The following is a 16,494-nucleotide window of genomic DNA, read 5'->3' as shown; positions in this document are numbered from 1 at the left end:
GCCGTCCCAATTAGTTTGAGCATTTACTTCTCCGTCTGAGATTGAGCCTCGTTGGCCGGCTTCAGTTCTTCGACCATATTCTGCGGGTCCCTGAATGCCAGCGCAATGTACCTACAGCGTTGAACATCAGCAATTGTCAGACAGGCAAAAAAAAAAAAAAAAAAAAAAAAAAACGGAACATAGACCTACTTTGTATGGCTTCCCCGCGCGACTAGCTCGTTCTTGGTGTTGAAGAACTTAATGGACGTGTAGGCCAAATTCTTCCCAACTGTGTCGCCATGTTAGATCCCTAGGGTGAAGGAGGAGCATTGGTACATACGTTTATCGCACGTCACCTCCTACCTCCGAGGGTTAGCATAGCACATAAATGGTCGCGCTAAGTAGGGAGACTCAAACGTACGGCCAAGATCTTGTCTCCAATCTTGCCACCGGAGCTGAGGTAGGTGACTGATGCGGGTAAGTCTTCAGAGGTACAATGACACTGAACCAGTGGACTCACCGTTCAAATCCGTTGAGACGCCGGTCGCAAAAAGCCCTCGAGAAGCCACTGCCAGGGAACCACCAAGATCCACTGAAATACAAGCATTAGATATAGCAATTGAGATGTAGACACGGGGCATGCTACACACCCATGCTGGCGATCGTGCCGCCATGGAGAATCCCCAGACGGTTCTGCCACAGCTGTCAATTGCCTGTCACAGGACAAGCCAGGTAAAGAACAAATGGAGCATACCGTATGCTCCTTTTGGATGTCCAGCTCAAAGTTGACACATCCTGGCCGGGCAGCAGTTACACGGAGCTATGAAGACGTCAGCGAACTGGCATGAGAACGGGCCGTTATAAGCCATACTTACGTTATCCAGAAGACTATTCCAGCATGGCACACCATGGTTAGCCACCATCGATGCAATTGGGATGCATTCTTTGCTTTCAGCCATGCATCTACTATGGCGAGTTGGACTTACCGCGGCTCTAGGCCGGACGTTGTCCGGAAGGACTGCCAGACCTAATGGTTGGTCAATAAGATGGATTGCTCATACCCCGTAGTCATTTTATGGCTTACCTTGTTTACGAACTTCGACGCAGTCATCGACATCTTCGAATCGATGTACATTCTATCGGTCAAATAGCCAAATGAGCTTGCAGAACGATCTACCTCAATAGAGTACCTAGTACCTATCCGAAAGCGTACTCTAGCCGATTGCACAAGGAGGGTTTCTCGCCCGCCGGACGGATGGCAGATATGGTACGGCGGACCATAGCGACCACTTGAGCTACATTGGTAGCTTTTCCCAAAGGTGGAAAATCGCTGAACGGATATCCATTATTGACATTGACGACTGCGAACACGGCGCAGTCCGCAGCAGCCGGACCAGCTTCGTCGCCCATGCCTTGCGCCGGACCGAAGACCGACGAGCGATACACGCGCGACATGATCCTTCGCTGATCACTGTGACTTCCGGCGGGACAGCCTGAGCCAGCAGGCAAGAATGTCCGTCTCCCCTAACCGCCCGCTCGAGTACCTCGAGCAGCTGCCGGGCACGACCTTCAATAAGCTGTATCAGCAGCCTTCTACAGCTCTGGCCATTTTCCGGCGCATGCTGCCAGATCTGGGTGAGTATGCCCAGTTCATGACTTTACCCGGGAGTGTGTCCTGACCAGGCCCAGCGAAATGTATCGTCATGGCTTTGCTCTATATGAAAGATCCGTTGCCTGCCGCGGATTTGGAATCATGGATCAAACCCGGTAGTAAAAAGTGAGCGCATCTCTGGCTGCTGGGCACTTGACCGGTTTATGAGACTAAATTGAATGCCCCGCCATCTCAGGGAACGGGATCATGCCCTCTCGGTGCTCGGTCGATTGCATATCCTAGCGAACTCGATGACGTCGGACCAGGTTCGAGCGTACATGGTCACCAATCCATTTGCGTCGTCGTTACGGCAGGCTCTAACTGGCGGACACGGGATAGATTCGTTCGGTGTTCCGTGCCGGACGCCGGATGAAACGCCGGTCTCGGTGGCGGACCTGGACGAGTATGCGCGGAAACAGTGGGAGGGAGTGCTGGGGTACATGGTTGGCACGAGCGCAATGGGTGGGCCGACGGTAACCTTGAGTAAAGGCGTCAAACAGCTCCTCCAAGCGGGCCATCTCGTGGAGATCCGACATGGTCGCGTCGACATCACCCAGGACGGATTTGCGTTTGTGCTGCAGGACGTCAACACGCAAGTGTGGCAGATCCTTATTCTCTACGTGGAAAGTGCAGAAGCTATCGGCATGGATCCCGTGGAGGTCTTGTCATTCATCTTCCTCCTCAGCAGTCTGGAACTTGGCCAATGCTACGAGAAGGAACATGTGACACCCACCCAGCTTCGCACCTTGACTGACCTGACCGACTTTGGCATCGTGTACCAACACTCTCCGGTCACGGAGGCAACCCGCTTCTATCCAACTCGTCTTGCGACGACACTGACGTCGGATTCGAGCGCACTAAGTAGTACCATGTCCAATGCGCTGTCGGCCCAATCGACTGCCGCCTCTTCCGAGGCCGGGTCAGGGTTCATCATCGTGGAAACAAACTACCGACTGTATGCCTATACATCCTCGCCGCTGCAGATCTCCCTTATCGCTCTCTTTACCACACTGAAATACCGCTTCCCGAATTTGATTACGGGGAAGATCACGCGGCAGTCCGTTCGGCGAGCGATCGAGATGGGCATCACAGCAGACCAGATTATCTCGTACCTGTCTACGCACGCACACCCCCAGATGCGGAAGCACGGCGCCGCCAAATCGGTGTCGAATGTTGCCGGCACGACCGGCTCAGTCCTACCGCCGACGGTCGTCGACCAAATCCGATTATGGCAGTTGGAGAGAGACCGCCTCAAGGCAACTCCGGGATTTCTGTTCAAAGACTTTGTCAGTTTTGCCGAGTATGAAGCGCCATGTCGGTATGCCGAGGAGATTGGTGTACTGGTGTGGAAGTCCGATCGAAAGCGCATGTTTTTTGTGACGCGCCACGAGCAGATTGCTGCATTTTTGAAGAGCCGGAATAAATCATGATCCGACACAAGGCCCACTGACCATTAGAATGGACTTTTTTACTGGTTTCCCTATGTGATATACCCTGTAGAACTACCGACGGGTTTAGGCGAATAGAGTGTCTTTTCTATCCATTAGATATTACGACGCGCTGTAGCTCTACGGGACTCGGACGTCGCCCTCTGCGATCTTGACTGAGCTTCCGCTCAAGTGCACAGACTGCACGGCTTTTGCATCATCCGTCAACACCACTTCAAGTCCAATGTCACTCCTCCGACCCATCTCCACGCCCTGCACAATGTCAAACCGTCGCCGAGTAGCATGCCCACCACTCTCTTGGGCCAACGCCAAGTACACTGCCAGCCCACTGGCAGCGCTGCCGGTGGCCGGGTCCTCCAGGGATCCGAGGAACGCCCGCGACATGATTACCTTTCGGTCCGGATTGGAATCATCCGCAACATCCCGCACGTAGAAATAAATCACCAACAACCCGCTGCCTGCCCAGCCCGGCTCGTCGTCCAGATAACCACCTTCTGAGGCGCTGCGAGCGGCAACCAACTCGCCACCCGTCGCTGCTGTAACGGCAGCCAGCGCGTCAAGGGACGGCAGTTCTACGAGGATCTGGCTCATCCCCTTGACAATGGAAGCGACTGGAAAGGAAATGTCCTCTTTCTTTGTCTGTGCGCTCTGGAAATACGTTTCCAACGTCGGATGCAGTCTTAGCAATTCGCTCAATGGGAAGCGGCGTCGATGGAGTCGGAAATCATGCGGCAGACTCGCCGCCGCAGCAGCATCTCCGCTTCCGTTATGAACTAACGATATTGGGATTTCGCCTGCTTTGGTGATGATCGTGTCCACGGTCTTATTGTCGCTAGGTTGGGTCCCCGCCGTCGGTGCCAGCGTCAGGAACCATGATGCCGCGCCAATGGTCGGATGCCCCGCGAATGGAAGCTCCGAGGTCGTCGTGAAGATGTCGATGCGGCGTTTTCTAGAAGCACCGGCCTCCTCGGGATGCACGAAGATCGTTTCCGAGTAGTTGATCTCTCGCGCAATGGTTTGCTTCTGCTCTGTGGTAAGACTTGTTGAGCTTGGTAGAAAGATCACCCCGAGTGGGTTCCCCGCAAAGGGTGTCGTCGTGAAGACGTCCAGAGTCACGTAGTGGAGTGTTGTCATTTTGGTTCCAGTCGAAGCAATTGAAGTTGCTAGGAATCTGATCTCGGAGGTCTATGAGAATTGGAGGCAAGCAATAGTAAACTCACTGCAGTCAAGGGGGCCGTCCATGACCTCTTGACTCGGAGTCAGACTTGAGAGTGTGACTGACTCACCGGCAGTGGTCCGGTCTTGTGGCCGACTCCCGAACAGCCCGGGCCGGGTTACCCCAGACCTCTGGGGCGGAGTATTAGGGTTAGGGTTAGAGTACAGAAGGGAATGAAATCTCGCCCTTAACTGTTTTGGAGTTCGAACAAAGAAAAGCTGTCACAGATGATTTGAACAATATAATAGCCTTGTCTGCAGACAGTATCATGAGTTCCCGTGTGCACCAAGGGCTCAGATCGTACCGTCACTCACAGAAACCCTAGTAGTACTCTGGAGTTAACTTCACTTCCATCAGCTACTATGCCTATCCTATGGCGACCAGATCCGCACATCAGTCCAAGGTTCTTTGTTATTTTGCTTTTGTCTCTCCTCCGCCGACTATTCTTGTACCTAATCAGTTGAACAAACTCCGGGCACGCCCTGCCTGAACCATGAAATAAAGCGCTCTCGGTTCGGTTTGGTTTGGTTTCCCGCTCTCACTATCAGAATAAACAATCGTACCATATCTCTATGAATGACAATATCCTTCCTCGGTCAGTCCCGATCACAAACACAACGCCTGTGTGACGGCTCACTTCAAATACTATCGGATTCCTGGCTTTCTCAAAGTGGAGGGGTTGTTGATGGGTGGCTCCATTATCTCAATTTTGCCGCCCCCGTTATCTCTGCTTTTCTGAATTTGCTGCGTAATACGTCCCCGAAGGATTTGTCGACCTAGTTGTACGAGTGAACATTGTAGACGTGTGCCGAATAAAAGGGGATATACTGGCCAGCCTACACCTGAGGTATTAGGTATTGAGTAAAGTGGTTCACTGGAGGTACGATTTGATTCACTGATTGATATTAGTATCAGTGTATCGGATCAGACCAAGTTATGAAAGAGCTCAACGACATGCATTTCAACCAACATCAAAAGCAAAACCTAGCATCGCTCCCAAACCTCATGCAATCAACAATCACATTCGTGGTCTCCTCACCTTTCAACTTGTCAATGTAGATAGACTCGATGTCGCGCGACGTCTTGCCGTAAACAACCCCAAATGGCGGCAATTCTACCTCGTGGGTTTCTCCTTGTAGTTCAAAGTCACAATGTCCAGCGATGATGTATTCATGGCCTGCTTTGGCTCCCAGAATGCAGAAGTGCTCCAAGTCAATGGACAAAATGGCGTTCAATGCCCACGAGCCGCGACCCTCCGGGTTAGTACACCATTTTGCCTTGAAGAGTGGGATAGGTATCTTGATGTTCTCGTCCCTCTCCAGATTCTTGACTAGGTTCCCAAATCTCTGTCGGGGTTTTCAGTCATCAGTCTTTCCAGCTTCTCCGACACTGTCTGGAGTTCCTCGCAGTACTTGTCCAGGTCAAGACTCTCAAAACCCGTATTAGACCCAGCACGTCTCTGCATCTCCACTCTTAAGTGAAGATTCAGCGGCACGTTCTTCTTCGCAGCGAAAACGATTTCCGTTAAATATTCTGCCCTCGGTGTTCTGATTTGAAGCTCCAAGTACAAAGGTCCCCGTGCTTTGAGCATGTCAGGTCCCCCTGACATGAAACGAACCCACTCACTGATATCCACCCAGATGAAGGAGCAACCAAGCCAGGCTAGCATGCCATCGTTAACGTCAAAACACTTTGCGTCATTTGGCAGAGATCTGCCATACTTTGTCACAAATCTGATATTATCAGGTGCCATGATGACGCTTTAAATGAATTTGTGTTGGTGCTTCGTGTGCACGCGTTCTTCCTCTTGATAGGAGTTGTCAATGTAAATAGAATGGATGCGATAGTTGTGATGTGATGTGCTTGTGATTTCGTGAACCTCGCCTCCTTTATAAGCCATGACCATGAGTCTGAGAAGCAGTAAATCTCCGGGAAAGTGCGTCAATATTCTGAGTCAATTAATTGAACTCGATCACTGGATGGCATGGTGCGCCTTACAAGTACTATCCTGCAATAAGTGTTGGGGTGCTTCCCGTGAGCGAATAGTTCCTTGAGTGCTTTGGTTCTGGTTTCTACCGACAAACAATGGGATTGTCCCACCCATAGAGGTATGCAAAATAAGTTCTTTGAACAAGTCCGGGAGAAGTATTCTGACCATCCTCCTTTCAGTGTTACTCACACTCACATGAAGCATTGAATAGAGGTGGCGTTAGTCGGACATTGCTGAGTCAAGAAGGCTTTGTTCATATTACTTCTGTGGGCAACAGTTGCTTCACAATGCATTGACTACATTATTCCGACAATGTAAACATGGACCCCAAGCCGTGTACCGTCTGCGTTTTCCTTGTCCGCAGGCTTTAAGGAGGATTACCGTCGAGGTAGGGTTAGGGTTAACCAGCGGAGAATATTGATTCGCCACACATCCCAATGTATATACTGAAATCCAGCTTCGAATGCCAATATTGTAGCAGTGTACGAAGTGCTCCAAAGGGCATTTTAACAGCAAATTATCGCATGCGAGCATTATTCTCGAAGTTGAGTGTCACTGACTCACTAGCCTGGCCATGTACGCAGGGGGGGGTTATTGGAAAAGAACTCTCCCATCACATACGCTGTTTGCAGAGGGTTGTTGAACCTGGTTGATGTATTCAAGTCTCTTTTTCGGTATTTAGAGTTTTCTCGTGCACGCTGGCTGTGGATTGTAACTTGAGTTTTATGATGGACACTGAAGAAAGGAATACTATTCATAGGGACTAACCACTAGTATCGTAATGAGATTATGAGATTGGATTGATCCATCGTTATCTGACTGCAAACAACCCAGATCAAAGTAACAAAGACCAGATACAGCCATCTCAGCTCGCTACGGCTGCTAACCCTACTTCCTCAGCTCCAGCCTGGACATGTAAAGAGAACGAATGTCATCAAGCGAGTCACCGTAGGAAACCCCAAAAAGAGGCAACTCCACAATGTTGATGGAATTGTCGAAGAACATCCGTCCACCGAGAATGTAATCATGATTGGGCTTCGCCCCTTGAATAGAGACCCTCCCCAGATCGAACGACAGACAGGCATCGTCAGCCCATAGAGGAGTGAATGGCTGCCTCATCGAAAGAGGATTCCGCCAGTAGCAGACGTGAAACTGCTCTTCGTTTTGATTTTCGTCCACAGGCTCATACTGGGCCTTTCCAGGAGGTCTCTGCATTTTCACCAGTAACTCGGCTCTCACAGGCAGGGCGCTCGAACTCGTGAGCCAGTCTTGATGTACCAAATATTGCGCCTTGAAATGAAGCTCCAAGCGCAGAGTTTTGACTGGGGCAAGACTGCCAGGCTGTGTGACATTGAACCAGTTACTGACGTCCATCCAGAACAAACTGCTACCCATATTGTCCGTCCGATTCTGGTCGATGGAGGGAGACTTGTCCGGCAGAGGCTCGCCAGGCACAATTTCGAACTCAAGCAGCATGATAATACTTGTTGAGGTGTTGGTTATCCTGTCAACTTTGTGGATAGATCAACTGGGAAGATTAACTTCTTGTGTCGTGACGTGCTTCCAGAGAGTGTGGAATTGCCTCCCTTTAAATACCAAGAGAGCATCAATGTGAACACTAGAATTCCCCAGAATTGTGTCTCCATCTTCTTCAAATAGCGCCAAAATGTTGAATAGCTCTTTTACTTGGTGCAAGTAAAAACAATGGCAGGAGTTGCCCGACAAGCAAATTCATGACAGCCTGTCTAATCCTTTGAGAGAATGGTATTATTGCATCTCTAGAAACAAAGACTACTAGTAGATGATGTTCTCGTAGGTTTTGTTCATCAATGGGCATCAAAGATAAGACTTCATTCCAAAGCTATAAAGTACTGCCTTTTGATTAGACATTACTAGGATGTTAGGTACCTAACAGGCAAAAACACTCCGCTTACTAGCTCCATCTCGACCGAATGAGTCTCAGTGAGACGACTCCACCGCTGTTCCAGGCTACGAATTAATGAGCTGGATAGTCGTTCAAAGTAAACGCGAGGAGTTAACAAGCGGCGCTTTCGTATCCCTGATGTTTCATCATCAGGCAGGATTAGGGTTAGCCAATTTGAGTGATAAGCCGCTGATAAGTGATAAGTACCTAGGTAACCAAGTACTCCGTATGGAACTTGAAATTCGCGTGCGTTTGGAACTTTTGAGATCTAATGTGAAATTTGCATGTGCCTGATTGGTCTTTCCAGTGGCTCCGTCTTGGCATAGTCATGGAAACTTCAAATTTGCATAAAACAATACGCACGGCCACGGCGTGACGGCGTCACTCGTAGGCTGTAGCCAGACTTGCCGTGCGAACGGAGTATGTACAGAGTACAGTCGGTGGAAACATCGTCTCGGAATTCATCCTCGTAGTGTAATTACATTCTTGCCAGTCATTGCCAAAACGCCAAAGCAACGTAATAGATACTCTAAACACTATGTACAGAAATGAACAAGTCATGGCAATCATTCTGAATCACTGTCAATAACAAATCCCGCCCTCATGCGCCGACGGGGAGCTTCCTCATTGTCACTTCCAGTGTCCGGCTGTTCCGAATTACTTTGAACTCCATCGGTGTTTTTCTCGGACTCGTCAGAGGCGATCCATGCAAATGCACCGTCATCATCATCTACTGATGTGTCCTGACTGACCGAAGCGCTTGGTCGCGATGAGCGGCCATTTCTGCCAACTCCATTAATGATCAAATCGTCATCCTCGCTGTCGCTGTCGACGTCGGCCACTCCAAAGCGCTGTCGTTTATGCGGGTAGCTGTCGGAATCATCATCTTCTCCGCTACTGTAATCTTCCCTCCGGTGCCTCTGGTCGGATTTATTGCGCTCTGCCTTCTCGGCTTCCTCCTCAGCCAGTGCCTTGGAAACGAGCGCAGCTCGGATCTCGTTCCACTGTGCTTTCCGAAGCGCTTCCTCTCGTGCAAAAAATTCCCTGTCTCTCTCTTCGTCCGTCTCCTCGTCGCTAGCATGGATGTAAAGATCACTTTTGATCTTAGCGGCACGGGCCCGGGCGGCCTCCTCTCGTTTCCGACGGCGTTCCTCTAAGACTGCGTCGTCCACTGGCTCTTGGCCATCGCTTTGTTGGCGACGTTTACGTCGCTTGTTCTTCAGTTCCTGGAGTGCGTTGGATCGAGACCGTGGGTTGGGCGGGAACAGTGGTCCGTCTGGTACTTGGTCTTCACCTTCCGAATCAGATCCGAAATCCACTCCATTCACTCTGTCGAAACTTGTCTGGTGCGTTTCTTGACGATCTGCGTTCTTCTTCCGTCGCAACTGTTTGCGAGGGTCAAGCCCCTCGATCTCCGTGACGGGATTCTCAATCCCCTGCTCGAGGATCTTTTGAACGTCTTGCAACTCAGATGCACTGAGGGAGGAAGGGACAATCCATGACGTTCCCAGTATATCCTCGGTTCCCAGCCGTTCAAGGCCGACCAGGGACATAAGGAGACGAAGTTTCCTATTCCTATACATGGCTGTTTTGATCGAATCATCACTTGGTTTCACCTCTGAAATTAGAATTAGCAATATCCTGCCACAAAGACAAAACAGACATACCAATGATTGGAGCAGGAGCAATGTGTCCATCTGGTGCTTCTGATCTCCGAGCCTCAACCGCAACTTCCCGCGAGCTGCGCTCTCTCGCCGCAGATTCCAGGACCCCCATCAGCCACTTGACCAAGCCATCCTTACCGTCCATGGCAAGGGCAGACATCACGACGTTCAGTTTTTCCTCCTTCGTTGTTCCCGCACGTGGATGCACTTCCAACTCCGCGGCAGGTTTTGTGCTGCTTTGAATGGTCTGCTTTTCATGTCCATATTCGAGGTAAAACAATGTCGCGTTGATCTTGCTAAACAGCATTTCAGTGACAAGCACTGGTCGCTGTTCTATCTTCTTGATCATCTTTCTCGTCAGATGTTTGACAAACTCCTCCCACTCTCGATACATGGGATTCAACGAGTCTAGCGGATCGGGACCCTTAATCATGCGATAGAATAGATCCATAATGTCCACGCGGAACAGAAGGGTGCTCATGTCTTGTTTGAAAGCGATCCGGTAAAAGAACCGGTGTGCTCGCTTCAGCTGCTCGCTGTCCAGGTCCCGATAGAAGTTGGTAAACAACACAAACGTGTCGACGCACTTTTGGTTGCAAAATTTTGCAACAAACCGACTAAAATCGAATTTCCTCTCCCTGGACACAATTGTGGAATCAACAAGCTCCTCGGCTTCGGAGTCAACCTCTTCATCCTCATCATTCTTGTCGGCTTCCGACGTGCTCTCGTGTTTTTTCTTTCGTCTTGCGCGCCTCCTTGAGCGAACTTGCATGTCCACATTCTCCTTCGAATATCGTTCTAGCATCCGGATGAAAACATGAGACAGCTCCGTGCACGCATCCAGGTAGCCAAAGCCTTGATCTTTGTAGCCACGTAGGATGGACACGATCCGATCATGGGTCGTTTCTTCGTAGAATATCCGGTTTTGGATATTGTCGGCAATCTCCCGATCCTCTTCAAAAGTTGACGCGGCCATTTCCTGCACTGTCAATAGAATCTGTGTAAAACATCGCATGTTTGCGGTTAAATCGTGCCAGTCCTTATTGTCCAGGCTACGCTGCATTGTGCGGCTCAAGAAAACAAACGTCTCTTGATTCAGCACTGAAGCAACGAGAGCGAAGCTGTCGGGTTCGGTCTCCCTGCCATTGGATTGCGCACGCTGCTCACATTGACGACGTCGACGAACACGTTCAGCACGAAGGAACCAGGCAACAACATACAAGAATTGCCGCGTATGGATGTCAAGCACTCGCTCAGCTTCTCGCTCGATGGCTTTTCGAACATGTGTCATGAGGGGGTTGAATCCAGAGTCCAGGAACTCTTCAACAAACGTGCGAAGATTCTTCGTGGCAGTAGGTGTCAGAGGAACGAAATTGTTGAAATTATTGTTGGAAGATTCGATCTCTCTCCTTTGACCATACTTTGGCCGATTCCATTTTTTGGTTTGATCCATCTTATTGAGGGCCGCCCGTGTATTAGTCAAGACGTCTTGTCCTGATAATGTCGAAACTTTCTCATTGTCTCGCTTCACCCAGATCATGGTTCCAAACCGACCGTGACGGGTTGGCGCATTCCTCGCATATTGTCTCTTCAACCCCTTTTCTTTTTGCAGGAGGTCCCCCAACTCATCCTTTCGCTTGGCGCTGCGTTCGACATCATTCATGAATAGCTTTTCAACGTCAATACCCTTGACAAGGTGAAACAAGATCTCCAAAATAATGACGTCCTGGAAGCTAAAGTCCTCGCCCATGTTAGAGCACATTGTCAGCAACAGCGCAAACACATCCTGCTCATGAAAGGCGTTGATTGTGGAGGATCTTGAGGTTTCCTCCTCGTCCTCTTCGGTAGCAAGGTGAGGAGATGGAGCAATGATGGCAACATTTCTTAACAGGTAGAGCACCAATTTCAAAATGCCCTCGTCTCTTGATGTTCGCTCAGGTCTAGGCATTGCCATACTCGGGAGGCCAATGCGAATGGCAGCTCGAAGAGGACCAACCACTCCGTGGTTATTCAAGAGGCCTCGTTTGTACTGAATCTGCACTTGTTGAAGATACGGCGTATGACGATGATGGTTCACAGTCATCTGGCTGTGAATCTCGACAGGCCACGTCAGAGGAACGAGAATTTCCACTGCGATAGTCGGCAGATCAGCATTGATTCTGCTGCGTATTTTACAGTCCCAATCTCCTTACAGCAAGCCAGAGCAATCCTTGATAGATGTTTTTTGTCTTGGCCTCGTGACCACCATAAAGAGAGTATGGGAATGAGATCTCCATTGACAAGATTTGCTTCCCCCAGGCATCTCGCAACGTCCATGCGGTTTGTCTTTTCGTCGTACAGCTTGAGCCATTTCTTGATGTCGCGTAGACATGAGAGCGCATCGTCACCGAGACTGTAGACTGAAGCATCTTCACCATTGAATCCACCGAGCTAGATGCAGTCAGCTCCATTCGTAACTTGACAGATTTAGCAGGGTCGCATACCGCGGTCACCAGACTGTACACATGGGCGCGTACTTCGGGATCAACGACCTGGACATCCTGTCCAACAGGCAGCGCATCGGCCTCCATGTCGACGGATGGGATGCCACAACCGCAAGGCACTTAGTCTCGTTCAAAGTTATGGACGGTTCATGAGTTCCGTTCCCACCAAAGAACGTTATGATGATAGCACACCATTAACGCGAAGGACGACGCGTCGACGCGTCGGTTTGATTATGTAATAATCCAAACACTGGTCCTGGATCTCGCAAGTCGGAAAAAAGATTCAGCGGACTTCCAGATAAGAACCGACGATAGCCGCGGCACTTTGACACATGTGATGCCGACAAGTCGACATGAGGTCCTGAATTCCTCCCAGTTGTCTGCTAAGCAGATTCCTCACCTACAATGTTGTCCAGCATCGCTCGTGGCAGCGTGGGCCCTCGGGCCCCAGCATTGATTGCTCGAACATTCAACACCACCTCCGGCCGGGCGGCTGCCGAGGTGAAGAAAATAGGAGTTGTTGGCGCCGGACAGATGGTGAGTACATCGCACATGTTTGCGACCTTCATTAATATTCCTTTATGCTTTGTATTCGGTAACTCGAATGCTAATAAGTTTCGTAGGGCCTCGGAATTGCCTTGGTTGCCGCGCAGAAAGCACAGGTTCCGGTGACATTGGTGGACAATTCCGAGGCGAGTTTGACGAAAAGCCTCAAATTTGCAGGTATTCCGGAACAACAGGGAGTTGGTACTCGGTGGGAGGCTGACATTTAGGTTAAGAGAAGCTCTTGGAAAAGGATGTTGCCAAGGAGCGGATTACGCGGGAAGAGGCCGAAGCAACCCGCAATCGTCTCACGCCAACGACCAAGTTGGAAGATGTTGCTGGAGTTGACTTCGTCATTGAAGCTGTTCCCGAGATTCCAGACCTGAAGTTCTCGATCTTCTCTCGGCTGGCGGAGATTGCGCCGAAACATGCCATCCTTGCGACCAACACGTCTTCCATTTCCATTACCAAGATTGCGGCCGCTACGACCAAAGATCCCAAAGATCTTCAGGCCCCGTCACGTGTGATTTCCACACACTTCATGAACCCGGTTCCCGTCCAGAAGGGTGTAGAAATCATTACTGGTTTGCAGACATCGCCGGAAACGCTGGACACGGCGCTTGCGTTTGTCAAGCGTATGGGAAAAATTCCTGCGCAGTCAGCAGACTCGCCGGGCTTCCTGGCAAATCGCATCTTGATGCCTTACATCAATGAGGCGATTATTTGCCTGGAAACCGGCATTGGCAGCCGAGAAGATATCGACAGCATCATGAAGCACGGCACGAATGTGCCAATGGGGCCGTTGACGTTGGCGGACTTCATTGGGCTGGATACTTGCCTTGCAATCATGAATGTGCTGCACCAGGAGACAGGTGATAGTAAATATCGACCATCAGGACTGTTGAAGAAGATGGTTGATGCGGGTTGGTTGGGGAGAAAATCAGGCAAGGGATTCTACGAATATGAGGGTTAGTGAAAGAAGGAGCTTCCATCTGAGCGCGTTGAAATCGCGATCTTTTTCTCCCAGAATCCTGCATGTCTCGAGCTCCAAGTCTTTAGATGCCACAGAACCCTTATAACACACAGTCTTCTCGACTATATATGTGTACCTCAACATGAAAATGACCAAGTCAGAGAGAATTGTATGCAGGAAGGATCAAGGAATCTGGTCCGTAACAATCAACAAGTGACATGTAGTACGACCCTGGAAGGCTTCGTTTACATGAGAGTGACTACTCCGTAAATGCATTCGAGTCTACGAGCTTTACAGATTTCATGTGAGAAAGTCACCATCAGAACTGTAGGAGCGCTATGGAGTACTGCCTATGGTCTTCCAGACTTCCAGAGACAGTGTTCAGAGCCCAGATGTGACAATTTCCATTGATTTGACTTGCGAACTGGACATACCTACCAAGTACCCGCAAGATACGACAGCCGGCAGGAGGAGACAAAAATATTATTGTCGGACACGGAACTGATTCCAGAAGATCGACCATTATCTGGATGACTATGATCCTCGCTCTAGTCCGGTCTTCGTTAGGGATCAATTCAGTCATTCGCCGGCCTCGAGTTGGCAAAGATCTTGTCCTGTCTTCGGCAATCTTGAGTGGCTGTTCAGTAGAGTCCAGAACCGGTATCCGTCGGCAACAGTTCAGTAAGTCTACATTTGTTCCATTTGTTGATTGTTTCCATCACTAGCACTGTTAGGGCTTGTTTCGTCAGGGCCACCCTGAGATCTTAGCAAGACGTCGTCATGGCTCGACGATCGCTAGTATTAGCTTGTAATATCACCTAACCTCTGAGAGTAATCAGTATCGGGAGAGCTTTTGGGGTAGTGTTATCGCAGTATGACATGAGCAGCCATCAGCGATCTGTTCTTGATTCAATAGTAGCCTACATACTCGAGCTGGACCTACGACTACACGGCAGCGTTCAGGGTAACTTGAGGAAGAAGTGTCAACAAAAATCAAGTCGATTCGCAAGAAAAATCGACAAATTCTCATTTATTACCGAAGTCCATGCTCCAGTCTCAAAAAAGCACTTCAGGCGCTGGGTAACAAATCGCAAACCTGGGCAAGTTGAAAATGCGACTATCATTCTCAAGTCTTAACGTACCCTCGATGAAATAATAGTAACCCGACCTGGCGCCCTCGATGTCAATGTCACTGACAAGAATATAAGTCGCGAATGCACTCCGCCGCTGCCGTCGAGTTCTGCTGGGCCTTGGGGGGACGCTGTATGAGAGGCGGACACTGCTCTGATCGTCGAGTGGTTCTTCCAGAATTTCTCCCACACGCCTACGAGACGCCAGGTGTAGTCTCAGGCTCACGTTATCCTCCACGAGATCAAAGTACGGACTCGACTTAATTTCGAGCTCGATACTAGGTATGTTGCTATTGCTATTTCTGGGATCAAGGATTCCTTCCCCTATAGCATACAGCCATTCGAATATAAGGTCCATGATGCGATTCGGTGGTCTGATGTGTTCGGTGGTGTCCGAAATCGAAGAGCCGCCGTTCACAATTCGCGTTTCGGAAGCCATCATGAATTTTTCTGACGTCGTGGTGCCGAACAAGTCACGTTTCTGACGCGATATGGTTGCCTTCGTAGCATAAGATCCTGAGGACGATTTTATTGCTTCGCATATATATTGTATCAGTATATATATATGTCATTTGGTCGGAGATGAGCAACATCAAGTCCTTCTGACCCGTTAGTCAATTCTGCAGCAGAACCGGAACGAGGTGATGATACACTCAAAGGCGTGCCTTTCACCTGACCATCGAAGTACTGTACCAATGGCTAGGGAGGTTATGTTGCCAGAACAAAGCTTCTTCTTGCGCATGTCTAAAAGGGTACATTCACTCTCGTCGGATAGCCCGACGGGATTCAAAGAAGCACATGGTTCCTGAAGCATCGTTACACAAGCCACATCGCTTGTGTTGACTCGAGTTAGCATTATGGTTCAAAGAGGAGTGGCAGTTGGCAATGACGAGACCGAAACTGCTTCAAGAATCTGTAGAGTACGAGTCTCACAGTAATAATAAGTAGAAATCGAAGCAATCCTGCATTCGCATATGCTGAATCTCGCAGCATTCGGAATCAATTGGGACAAACACCCACCAAAGGTGCAGCAGGCTGTGTGGACATTGGCTGGGCAGCTGCTGGACAAGAAGCACGTCAACTTGCCACTGGGGGGGTGGTCTCTTCGACAAGGCTCGTTTCGAGTTCCCGTCTGTGGGTAGCTATGCGCCTGCGGCCATAAGAGAGTAAGCTTCCTGACTTCTTTGACTGTAGAATAGATTGCGGCTGATTTATGACTAGACCTGTTTGTGACTCCAGTGTACGTGACAAGCAATCGCTTTATTGAGAGATCCAATACTCAATCGATGCATCATCTTCGAAGTCTATCAGGTCCCCCCCCCCCCCCCCCACCCCCCCAACAGAAAAAAACGCACACACCCCGCCCTCCTTCCGCCGCAGCAGCCCTCCGCCGCGCCCCTCGCCGTCTGCCCGCCCGCCCTTGTGCGACCGGCCGCGTCCTCCTCTTACGCTCCTGGCCACCCCTCCCCCGCCGCCACCGCCTCCCCCAGCAA

General features: G+C 50.0%; 7 protein-coding genes across 7 annotated transcripts; 2 read left to right on the top strand and 5 right to left on the bottom strand.

Moving 5' to 3' along the window:
- Window positions 1-23: 23 nt before the first annotated feature.
- Window positions 24-938, bottom strand: VTN31DRAFT_4133 (uncharacterized protein; the record flags this gene model as incomplete). The annotated part of the gene is made up of 8 exons (XM_069404488.1): window positions 24-111; window positions 190-268; window positions 320-338; window positions 401-447; window positions 500-571; window positions 630-672; window positions 734-799; window positions 855-938. The coding sequence occupies 8 exons, from the start codon at window positions 936-938 to the stop codon at window positions 24-26; spliced, it is 498 nt and encodes a 165-aa protein (XP_069261456.1).
- Window positions 939-1,490: 552 nt separating this feature from the next.
- On the top strand, window positions 1,491-3,060 carry VTN31DRAFT_4132 (uncharacterized protein; the record flags this gene model as incomplete). The annotated part of the gene is made up of 3 exons (XM_069404487.1): window positions 1,491-1,614; window positions 1,669-1,756; window positions 1,827-3,060. 3 exons carry the CDS (start codon window positions 1,491-1,493, stop codon window positions 3,058-3,060), a joined length of 1,446 nt encoding a protein of 481 aa, XP_069261455.1.
- A 138-nt stretch (window positions 3,061-3,198) lies between these two features.
- Window positions 3,199-4,212, bottom strand: VTN31DRAFT_4131 (uncharacterized protein; the record flags this gene model as incomplete). The annotated part of the gene is made up of 1 exon (XM_069404486.1): window positions 3,199-4,212. The coding sequence occupies one exon, from the start codon at window positions 4,210-4,212 to the stop codon at window positions 3,199-3,201; it is 1,014 nt and encodes a 337-aa protein (XP_069261454.1).
- A 2,960-nt stretch (window positions 4,213-7,172) lies between these two features.
- On the bottom strand, window positions 7,173-7,760 carry VTN31DRAFT_4130 (uncharacterized protein; the record flags this gene model as incomplete). Its single annotated transcript, XM_069404485.1, has 1 exon — window positions 7,173-7,760. The coding sequence occupies one exon, from the start codon at window positions 7,758-7,760 to the stop codon at window positions 7,173-7,175; it is 588 nt and encodes a 195-aa protein (XP_069261453.1).
- Window positions 7,761-8,774: 1,014 nt separating this feature from the next.
- Window positions 8,775-12,442, bottom strand: VTN31DRAFT_4129 (uncharacterized protein; the record flags this gene model as incomplete). Its single annotated transcript, XM_069404483.1, has 4 exons — window positions 8,775-9,826; window positions 9,876-12,002; window positions 12,065-12,302; window positions 12,356-12,442. 4 exons carry the CDS (start codon window positions 12,440-12,442, stop codon window positions 8,775-8,777), a joined length of 3,504 nt encoding a protein of 1,167 aa, XP_069261452.1.
- A 318-nt stretch (window positions 12,443-12,760) lies between these two features.
- On the top strand, window positions 12,761-13,871 carry VTN31DRAFT_4128 (uncharacterized protein; the record flags this gene model as incomplete). Its single annotated transcript, XM_069404482.1, has 3 exons — window positions 12,761-12,892; window positions 12,979-13,078; window positions 13,135-13,871. 3 exons carry the CDS (start codon window positions 12,761-12,763, stop codon window positions 13,869-13,871), a joined length of 969 nt encoding a protein of 322 aa, XP_069261451.1.
- Window positions 13,872-14,927: 1,056 nt separating this feature from the next.
- On the bottom strand, window positions 14,928-15,443 carry VTN31DRAFT_4127 (uncharacterized protein; the record flags this gene model as incomplete). The annotated part of the gene is made up of 1 exon (XM_069404481.1): window positions 14,928-15,443. One exon carries the CDS (start codon window positions 15,441-15,443, stop codon window positions 14,928-14,930), a length of 516 nt encoding a protein of 171 aa, XP_069261450.1.
- Window positions 15,444-16,494: the final 1,051 nt, after the last annotated feature.

Source organism: Thermomyces dupontii, assembly GCF_041956625.1.
Source record: "Thermomyces dupontii strain NRRL 2155 unplaced genomic scaffold VTN31scaffold_3, whole genome shotgun sequence".
In the NCBI taxonomy this organism is placed as follows: Eukaryota; Fungi; Ascomycota; class Eurotiomycetes; order Eurotiales; family Trichocomaceae; genus Thermomyces; species Thermomyces dupontii.
The sequence above is the reverse complement of the archived record's forward strand: the minus strand, read 5'-3'. Positions and strand labels throughout refer to the sequence as shown.